Here is an 11123-nt window from a genome sequence, read left to right as displayed (position 1 = left end):
TCCGTTCTATGTTGCCAGTGTAAATATTTGTAATTTTATTTGCAATAAGGTCGGAAGAAAAATAAATAAGTATAGTCGCTACTCACAACTTATTTTGTCCCTTTTTTGAATATTTGTCGCAGCTGCAGGTATTTTCATAAAATGTTAACAAAATTTAGATCGAAAATGCTTGTTCCAACCGGATATCAACACGTCAAAACGCAGATAGATAGCACAGCAACACTCGTGGAACGTCAAGCTTGTGACTGGTCATCGGTGGACGAATCGTGGAAGTGGCGCATTTTCAGTAATTGGTGATTGGAGCTCCCAAATATTAGTCTGATTATTGGTTGCTGTGTTCCCTTTGACCGCGGCTAATATTTATCAAAAGAGTTTTCGTAAATAAACGCGGATAGTAAAGCAATAAGAAATTATATTCTTGAGGTCATCCATTGCCCGTGTCGTGTCGTAAATCAAGATGTCGGTTTGCTTCTTCGTGCCTGCGTAAGTTGCAGAATATTTTTAATCAATTTCTAATCATGTTTCCTTCCAACATATATAATTGGTCGTAAAGTCGCTAAAATATTATTTTCCTACTAAACTTACATACAGGTAGTTATAACGCTATCTTATTTTCTTTTACTCGGAGTAAATGTAACTAGACAACTCACCCGGCTTTTGTTGTAATAATTTTAGTAGAGTTGTTAGCAAGTTGGAAGTACCTAGGTAAGGTCACAGGATAAGAACGCATAGTAGGTATGTTATTGAATTTTATCACAAACAACGTTTACCTATTGTGAAGATAAAGAATACTTAAATTATAAGATCTGAGATAAAGGTGCGCTTCAGTTGAAAAGTGCCTACTCCCATAAAAGAAAACTGAATTTTCCGCTTTCAGTAATGCGAAATCATCGAAAAATGACGCTTATAGAGCGGGTTCTGGAGGGAGTTGTGTAAAATTAGAAGACCACGTTCTGTGAATAGTTTTAAACTCTTTGAGCTTGCAAATTTGATTCTGAATGTTGCCAGGAGGTCCGGTGGTCCATTTTTTTTTTAAAACCTGAATCCCTAAGACTTTATGTAAATGGGCTGAAAAAATACTTTTAAACCATTTTAATAATTATTTTCCGGACAATAACCCATTTTTACAAGCTTTCATTTAACTTGCAATGCATGTATTTATGTCTGTATGTACAAATGTGCGGGTCAAATCTTGCAAGTTGAATGTGACCCACTTCCAGTAGCCGGATTGACTTGAGGCATACTTATGTAAATCTGATGACAATACAATAATCGGATAGTGAGACATGCTGATGGTCCAACTAGGATCGTCTCTGAAGGACGGAACTCTTCAACGGTTAATGGAATCAACTTGAAGTTTGGCATGGAAATGTAGTTTAGATTTTAGATGATGATAATAGTACAATCAACAAAAAGTACTGTCAGCAAAAAAGCTTGTATTTAAAAAAATTTTTTTTAACAAAATACTGTTTTCTTATTATTAAAAATAAAAGTTATCAACTGAATCGGTATATGTATAAAAGCTTGTAAAAAAATAATATTATCACGAAATGAATTATTACAATGTTCCAAAAGCAATTTGCAATGATGGCGGGGGGAGGGTCTCCACCCCTTTGTTGCCCTAAAGGCCTCCACACTTCTAAATCCGGCATGTATGTGACAACAACATCCTCTCTCCCCCCCGGCTATAAATATGGATCTGCCGTAGTTTTTGGTTACGGCAGTTACCTACCTATTTAACCACCGAATAAAATATCAAAAAAAATGCAACAAACGTAGCGTCAATCGGGAAGCCATAAGATTCGTGCTGCGACCTGTTTCCTGGAAATATCTTTATTTTAGGGACCAAGCTGGTACTTCAACGGCGGAGGAGTCCCTGGAGCAGGAGGGCGCCGGGGGGGAGGACGCGGCCGACGCGCAGCATCAGAGCCTACAGCAGTTCTGGGTCAAGATCATGGAGGACATCCGAAAGGTCAATGCGGTAAGTACCTAGACTCTAACTTGTGGGGCGGAAGGGGTCTCCAAATGGCCGCAAGTTATCTTGGTCAAGTCGCGGACAAGACTTAAAGTAATGCTTAACATTCGGCCACGTGACACAAGGTCTGCGGCTTTTTAGTTCTTATATACTCCTGTGCCAATGACACGTTTGTGACTGCTGTAGGATATGCGCTATGCCTAGCATAAGAGCTTAGTGGATCGCATTCAGCTCCGGCAACGTTCCGCTAAACCCTACGCTATGCCAGCTTTAGGAGGTACTAATTATTTTGACACGACTTGCGTGTCACTGGCATAGGAGTAAGAACTAAAAAGTCACAGACGTTGTGACACTGACACCGGAATGTATTGCGTCGCGTCTGTGACACGTATATGTGCATGGCATAGAAGTAAGTGATGTGGGATATGCGCCCGAACGTGTTAATGTCCTGATATACTCGTGCATCTACTTATAATGAGCATTCTAGCTAATGTTGCAGTAGGTAGGTACAGGTAAAAGCGCACAAAATTAACAGGACCGTTCGAGTATTCAAGTGAAGATTTGCTTCAAGCTTTTTGCCGAGCAATAATGACATTTTTGACGAGCATATAGTACTAGAGCGTTTTTGGAATATATAATAAAATAAAGATCATGGGACACTTGACACCAATAACTGACCTAGTCCCAAACTAAGCAAAGCTTGTACAGTCACACAAATTGAATCTGAGATACTGATGTGCCAAAGGAAACTTTCCAAAATTGCGGAATTTTTCATATAGGAAAATTTCGGAAACTTCTCACAATTTTATATGGGGATTGATATTCCTATATTTCTTGTGAAAATTTCCGAGAACTTTCCCAACTTTTTGGGAACTTTCTGCAACTTGCACATCTTCAATCTGAGGGGCTACTACGAAATTCGAAAATCGAAGTTCGTATCGTACCGTCCCTCTCATTCTCTCTCGTATTAAATAATATATCTAAGCGTCAGCGGGACGGCATGATTTGAGTTTTGTACTTCGTAGTAATAGGGCCAGGTTGTATACCTATTCTCAAACCTAAAAAATATCCTTTGGCCTTACAGGAGGACTTCAAAACCCAAGCTCTGCCGTTGGCCCGAATTAAAAAGATAATGAAGCTCGACGAAGAGGTGAAGATGATATCCGCGGAGGCGCCGGTCCTGTTCGCGAAGGCGGCCGAGATATTCATCCACGAGCTCACCATGAGGGCGTGGAATCACACTGAGGATAACAAGAGGAGGACTTTGCAGGTACAATCACTAAGCTTTGCAGCAAGGACCATGTATATATGGGCCTTGCTTTGAAGATTGGATATTTTTATCACTATGTGGGTCTCTCAATACTGTAGATAGAAAATATTACTCAAATCAAATGACGTTCCATTTGTTAGTTTTAAAAATAAACTTACTTAGAGACTCCGTCTCTGGGCAGGGTAGAGTTTAATGTGATTCTCTTTGGCTTCCCATGAGGCTAACTATACCTACTTAGATACCTATTGTCAAATAAAAACATTTTGCTGTCTATTTTCTTATGTATAAAAACGTTCGGAAGACATACTGTGACACGGTCATATAGTGTAAAGATATCTTTGCGACTGCATTATGTACTTGGGTAACGCCTATTCACTCTGGCCTTGAGTTATCAATACCTGCAACTGTTATTACATTTAACTACCTACCTAATACATTTTTGCTAACCGTTAGCCTGTAATAATCACGTGCCTCTGAAACGGCGTTTTTGAATTAATTTTAACATGTTTTTTTTTTTAATTTTATACCTATCATTTTTATTTCCACTCTGCGCAATATTTGTATGTATCATGTGTGTGTCGAATAAACATTTTCATTTTCAAAAATGTTTGTTTTCAGCGTAACGACATTGCCATGGCGATATCAAAATCGGACCAGTTCGACTTCCTCATAGACATCGTGCCGCGACACGAGGTCAAGCCGGCCAGCAAGCCGCGCGACGACCCGCCGCGCCACGTGCCCGCTGAACACGTGAGTGATCCTTCAAGCTCAATCAAAGCTCGCTAAATTTGACCCAACAATAATAACTGCCTAGGGCAAGTTAATAGTAGATTCTTGTCGTGGCCTGGAAGTAGGCAATTGCTGGCTGAGTATGAGAATTAAAGTTTGCGAGTCCGTTTAACTAATACGAAGCCAGCAATTGCTATTCCAGCCGAGACTAATATAAAGCTTTTCTCTAAATATACATATTTAATATTATGTATGACATTTAATTTTATTCCAATCAATATTTTTTTATGCTTTCCCGCCTTTTTTTCGTTAAAAAAACTGCGGGTGTATTTTTCCTCCGAAAACACCACAAGCTGTTTTAGATCCAGTAAAAAAAGTCTGGAGTTCCAACAAAATAACTGATACTGGCCATTTGAGTTGGCTGTATACGACTGCTGCCAACATTTCACTTTTTTAAAAGTTTGAGACTCGACAATATAATTATTTATCTTGTTATCTATGTTAACTTTTTAATTTTTCGCTAACCATATACTATGTAAGGAATAATGTCAACTTTTACGGACATTTTTGAGAAAATACAGTTGCTTTGCTAACCCGCGATTTACCTAATTAATTTCAGATGGTGCAGCAGCATCAAGCGATGCAATCTTCCAACCAACAGCAGTTCGTCATACAGCCCTGCGCGCAGGTGCAAGTGCAAGTTAGTTGACCAAACAATAGTAGATTGATAACCAAGGGTGGGAAAACTATTTTTCATCTCTCCTGTTCGGAAAGTTTAATTTTCATGGGTAGATAAACGGGTGGAAAATTGCGTTTTCATCTCTAGGGTGGAAAGTATTTTTTTTTTTTATTTTTCCATTATCCACGTAGTCGAAGATAATTGAGTTACGTCAATGACACTTTTTTTTACATTTCGGCATGGCCATCTAGATGCACGTCGTGACCAAGGAGCTTATATACTTATACAACACTGGAGGTCGAACGCCGAACATCCCTTTGAAACAAGAAATTTGATCTTTATTACGTCACGAACATATTCCATCTCTTTGTTTAGTTAGGTTAAGAAAGAGATGGAGGTCATTCGTGAAATGTGAAAGAAAGAGATGGAATATATAAATAAGTAATAAAGGTCAAACTTTTACGTTCGGCGTTCAACTTCCAGTTTTGTATATAATAAGCTCCTTAGTCGGGACCAACTCGGTTTTTTTTAATAGTTGGCCGTGGCAAGTGGCCAGTCGAAAAGGTACCGTTGGAGGTTGGATATAAGTAAATTCAATTTAATTATTATTCTCTTTTTTTTGTACTATTTTACTTTCCTCACAGTCGAAATGAAAAGTAGTGTGTCTAACTCGGGTGAAATTACCCATTTCCCCTCGAACAATTATCTCGGGTAAAATGGGTCACTTTCCACCCTTGGTTATCAATCTACTAATCTAGTGATGTGCCGAATGTTCGTATCCGTAAATATTTAGTTTGGTTTTTATATTACGGATTTAAAAACGGTTATTTTGGGAACAATACCAATACTATATTGGTATTTATATATATACATTCAAATTAATCAGCTGAAATTCACTTATTTACATGGACGAGCATTGGGTCAATACCTCGGTGTTGCCTACTGTGCTGGTGGGGGGAGGCTGGTGGCGTGAGAGAATTCACGCTACGCTACTGCTTATTTGGTACATTGAGGGGCTGTTTCACCACCCATTGGTTCCACTTTAAATCTATGGTCAAGGTGAATAAACAAATTGACATCCATGTATTAATTTTTACATACTTACGAACATTGGTAGCCAGTAGTGTTAGTTGTACTTATGCCAAAATTCAGCTCAATCGGATACCAGGAAGTCGTCCGAAAGACAGATAAACGGGCCTTAATATTACTGCGATTTTCTCCCGTCAGCGTGCAGCACTAGCACGAACCGTAAACATGTCCGTAGAATGCCATAATATCATATTATTTCAATTATTTTTTTGGAAATAAGTTTCTATCGTTACTATCGCTGTAAATAACATGTTATTTTGTTACTAATAAATATGACATGATTTCTATAGGTACTTAATACTCTTTGGTTCATGATCCGTCATGGCGACAAAATATAAAGAGAAGTGACGTTGTCATGACGGTTTGCGCTAGTGTCGCCCCCGCGCAGAGCTTTGCGTTATTACTCATGGGAATTGAGTCCCAGTTAGACGGTCCTGTTTGTTAACGAAATGCGTTTATCCAGCAGCAGCAGCAGCAGCCGGCGAGCGGGGCGGGTGCGGGGGCGGGCGCCGCCCCCGGCGTTGTGTCGCAGCAGCCCGTCACGCTGGTGCAACAGGTCGTCACGCCCGCCGGCGAGGTGCAACAACTACCGGTAACTTGGTTTTACTAGTACCAGCGCCATAGCACACGTAAATTATTAGATACTGGCCGCTACCCGCGACCCCGTCCGCGTAGAATTCGTTTAGAGCTATCCCGCGGGAACTACCTATGCAATTTTCCAAGATAAAAACAGTCCTATGTCCTTCTCCGGGACTAAAACCGAATTTCATCTAAATCGTTTCAATAGTTTAGACGTCATGAAGTAACAGACAAACAGGTTTACAAACTTTCGCATTTATAATACTAGTGAGAAGATATAGGTTTAGTGCATAATGTTTTTCCATCGTATTTTGTCGGTAAAGTCCGTATTTATCAATTAGCTTCAGTAAACTTCAGGCTACTTGAGAAAGCAACACGAACTTCTCCGACAAAATACTATAGAAAAACATTATTTAATAGATCTGTACTCGTACAGCCGCCATCTGATATTTCGGAGCGGCCAAGGTAGTCAGAAATATCGAAACATGAACTCTAATACCTTAATAATAGAGTGCATGTTCCGATATTTTTGACCACCTTGGCCGCTCCGTATTATGTATTCCAGATGTCTAGCTATCTACATTCCAAATTTCATCGCAATCCTAGCAATTCTAGCGTGAAGAAGTAAAAAACAATAATTGCTATGGGAATTTCCGAAAATTACATCTTGGATTTCATTGTGTATATATGTTATTCCAAATGTCCAGCTATCTACAAACCAAATTTCGTCCAATTCTGTACCATAGCCATTTATTTATTCCAAATAATTTCATAGCATAACAGGTAAAAACTAAAGCACTATGAATTGTAAGGATTATTACCCAGCTACTCGCAAACACATCCCAGTCAGATGCAGATGCAAGGAGTGCATTTAGACAGTGCAGCGCTCGCGAAATAGGGGAGTAAAGGAGAGCAGGGGAGGAATTTGATTAATTTTATTTTGTTTAATTTATTTTTATTTAATTCTTTTGAATTTTATTTGACATTTAACTACTACTAATATATTATGTTATTTGTCATTGTAATACTATTTTTTTATTATTATTATTTGTATAAAATTTAGTGATATAAAGTTAATGCATGAGTCAAAATTTAGCACTAATAATTACCTAATAAATTCTTTGCATTGTAATAATCTAATTTAATAAGTACCTACTGTAATTTTTTGTACCTAATAATTATGGCTTTCAGGGCGTCATGGACTGACTGATAATAACTGAAACACCTTTTATAACTATGTACATGACTTTACAATGAATAAATGAATATGAGTTTCTATGGGAAACTGTGCGCGCCTCAAGCTCAGCCAGCATCCCCCGATTACGTGGACAGAGAGTAAATCTAGATGGCATGGCCATTTTACTGTAAAGAAGTGACAAACACACACACACACACAAATTCACATACTTTCTCATTTATAATATTAGTAGGATTTTACTAAGGCCATAGATAAAATAATAAATTAAAATACAATAATATTAATGTCGATTGACATGTCGTTGCAGCTCCAGTTGACGCAAGCGCAACTGAACATGATCCGGCTGCAAGTACAAAACAACCCGTCACAGCCGATCATCATTCAGGCGCAGCCGCAAACCTCGCCACAGATCATACAGGTAACATCAACATCATATTAGCCGTAGGACGTCCATTGTTGGGCATATGCCTCGCCATACTATATATACCTACGAGTACTACATCTTTACTAAATCGCTCACTCTTGACAGAGTGGTCGTGGTCTAGAGTATCAGTAGTGATACCTTCATATACAGGTACATTATCATCATCATATTAGCCGTAGGACGTCTATTACTGGACATATGCCCCATATATGTATATACCTACTACATCTTTACTGAATCGCTACACTCTTGACAGAGTGGTCGTGGTCTAGAGTATCAGTTCAGTAGTGAACCTTCATGGCACGACGACTTCCTTAAAAAAAGGTGGTTTCACTTTGCCTCCCACACCAAAGGAAGTTAGTTCGTAGTTGGCAAGAGAGCGCTGCTGCTCACACTCGCATCAACACGTCCGGCCCCGGCAACGACCCACCAGTGGCGTAGCTATCGTAGGGCCACGTGGTGCAGTGCACCAGGGCCCCGGACCTCAGGGGACCCTCTAACCTAAGCTTTAACAAGAGAGGAGCATAAAAGAAAGAGAGGAAAAAAAACTTGTTAACGGCTTGAGCCTCGAGCCTACTAGGGATAAGTTCAACTCACTGTATCCTATTCTTATTCCTATCTATAATTTTAAAGGTCAATAGCTATGTATTGTACGTGGAAAGAGGGGTGAGGGCCTAATGAGGGCTATCGCGTATGAATTCGCCACTAGAGGCGCTAGTGTAGCGTGAGGTCTTCGAAATGTCAAATCTCATAGTTTTTGGGTGAGCCACGCGGGTTTATTTATAATTAGAATAATTTTGTGAATATTTTGCAATATCTGAAATTAATTATGGCAAATATGCGTTCCGGGGCAATGAATGCCTGTTTTGAGACAGTTTTGTCTTTCGGAAACCTTTGTCCTCCCTTTTTTCCGAACAAAACGGGGACTATGCAACACTGGCATGCTCTATATTTTTATGGTACGTTTTTAAGGTGTATTAAATATGATTTTAATCTAAACTTTGTTTTCACGCCCGTAATAACAGACTTTGAAAGCCATACTTAAAAACCTCACGCAACAGTGCGCCATCTAGTGAGACAAAAAACGATAGCCCTCATTCTTTCTCTATGCACTGGGGTCTTTATCCACCTAGCAGCTACACGCCACTGCGATCCACTAAGCTCTTACGCTATGCCTACGCATATCCCACAGCAGTCACAAATACATGTCACGCATAGGAGTAAGAACTAAAAAGTAACAGACGTTGCGTCACTGGGGCCGAATGTTTTAAGTCAACCTTGACAATTTCGTATGTCACATTTGCCGTACTTATCAGATAAAAACTTGATAAGGGCAGCGGAGGCTTCCTGCGACAGGGTTGTACTGAGTGTCACATACCAACTTGTACACAGGTATAGTCACATTTTACTATATTCACAGCACGGCACGGTCTACGCAATACTATTAATGTCCTGGTATCCAGGTTTACATAATAAACTTTAGAAAAGCCCCAGTATGAAAGAGCTTTATTTTGTATTTTTTTGTACCTATCTGTATGGATAATCTATATGTAAACATTCGCGTTCTAAAATTTTTCAAGATAGCTTTAGCCACGATCATGACACTTTGTAATTATTTCGAATTAATAGCCCATTTTGCGTGTAATAGAAATATTTTTTTTTTATCGTCAGGTATCGTCGCAGGCGCAGCATCAGCCGCAACAAGTGTTCCTCGCACAAGTCGCCACGAGCCAAGAGGACTCCTAGTAGCCGGAACAAGTGGCGTAGAAGTGACGTTCATTAAAAAATCGGTCAAGTGCGAGTCGGACTCGTACATGAAGGGTTCCGTACATCCGTACAATGCTTTAAAAACAGTTCAGTAATAAGTTTTTCTTGCCCCTGGTTAGCAAAGTACTCAAGATGAATCAAACGAGTCCAAACAACATGGGGTCACTCGCGTTGCCTCTAGCAACTGCATGCTGTCACCGTGGCCACCTAGCAACCAAAAAACGCTGAAACTTGTATGACGACCCCCTTTAATTTTTAACTTTATTTTACCACAGCCACAGTAATACATAATCTGTGAAAATTTCAAGTGTCTACATTATAGCTATTACGGCTCAGAGATAGAGCACTGTAGCTGTGACAGACGGATGGACAGTCAGACAGATAGCGAAGTCTCAGTAATAGGGTCCCGTTGGCACCCTTTGGGACGGAATCCTAAAAACGCACAACGCATAAAGCACTACCACAGACAAAGATTAGAAGTTTAGATACGCCCTTACCTTACTTTGACCGCGCCGAAAATTATCAACTGCGAATTGAGTGAGCTCACTCATTTGAAATAATGACAGAGAAAGTAGCAGAAAGAAAGAGATGGTAGTACTTTCTCAGTACCGCGCCGTAGCGTAGACGCTACACTAGTGAAGAACTGGTTCAGACTTCAGTAGTTCATAGTAAAATACCTAATAGCTGATGTGAATAAAAACATGAAATTTTATCAACATTTCCATATTTTTACGAAGGTAGCTGAGCGTTTTTTGTAAAGGGTTCCGTTGAATTAAATGTTAGTTCAATGAATAAAGTATTAGATCTGTACATCTATGGTACAGTCAAAAATGAAACATACCGCTTAAATCTCATAACATTTGACCTTGACTAGATTACATACCATAAAAAATTCGGATTCATATTCTTGATACTAAGCTGCCTATTTTTGGCCTTTTTATTCACTTCAGGAATTAAGTATTACAAATTAAAGTTGAAAACAACATGATAGTAAATTTAGGGCCGACTTAACCACTCATGTTATAAGTACAGTCAAGGGCATAAATATCTACACAGCCAAATATACTACAAAGTCAAATATACTATCTGTCGACCTTAGTGGCGGTTAGTGGCATAAAGGTGTATAGATATTTTCGACGTCTCGGTAACATTATATAAATTTTTTTTTATGCCCTTGACTGTACCTGCAATTCTATGCCACAGATATCTGTAAAACTGTCTGTTTATCTCAACTAAATAAATAGAGACAGCAATAAAATACATATGTCACATAAAGAACCTGAAGCTTATCAGAGTGACAAAGCAAGTGCTCAGAGTTGTATTAATGTGAATAATTATGTTATTTTGTAAATAACTTATTTTAAATATATGTACATTAAGGTAAAATTAAGAGGCTTTTTATTTTAACTACAA

At 39.0% G+C, this 11123-nt stretch overlaps 1 protein-coding gene across 3 annotated transcripts; it reads left to right on the top strand.

The window, feature by feature from the left end:
- The first annotated feature begins 223 nt into the window (after window positions 1-223).
- LOC141442022 (nuclear transcription factor Y subunit gamma-like) lies at window positions 224-11100 on the top strand. 3 transcript variants are annotated; one of them, XM_074106942.1, is made up of 8 exons: window positions 224-483; window positions 1843-1981; window positions 3060-3245; window positions 3864-3995; window positions 4594-4674; window positions 6209-6334; window positions 7827-7937; window positions 9615-11100. In XM_074106942.1, the coding sequence occupies exons 1-8, from the start codon at window positions 458-460 to the stop codon at window positions 9687-9689; spliced, it is 876 nt and encodes a 291-aa protein (XP_073963043.1). In that variant the 5' UTR covers window positions 224-457; the 3' UTR covers window positions 9690-11100. The 3 variants fall into 3 exon arrangements, with proteins under 3 accessions (XP_073963043.1, XP_073963042.1, XP_073963041.1); XM_074106941.1 differs by having other exon boundaries at window positions 6206-6334; XM_074106940.1 differs by having other exon boundaries at window positions 6203-6334.
- Window positions 11101-11123: the final 23 nt, after the last annotated feature.

Source organism: Choristoneura fumiferana, chromosome 24 (genome assembly GCF_025370935.1).
Source record: "Choristoneura fumiferana chromosome 24, NRCan_CFum_1, whole genome shotgun sequence".
NCBI classification, from domain to species: domain Eukaryota; kingdom Metazoa; phylum Arthropoda; class Insecta; order Lepidoptera; family Tortricidae; genus Choristoneura; species Choristoneura fumiferana.
This window is presented reverse-complemented; position numbering and strand designations above follow the sequence as displayed.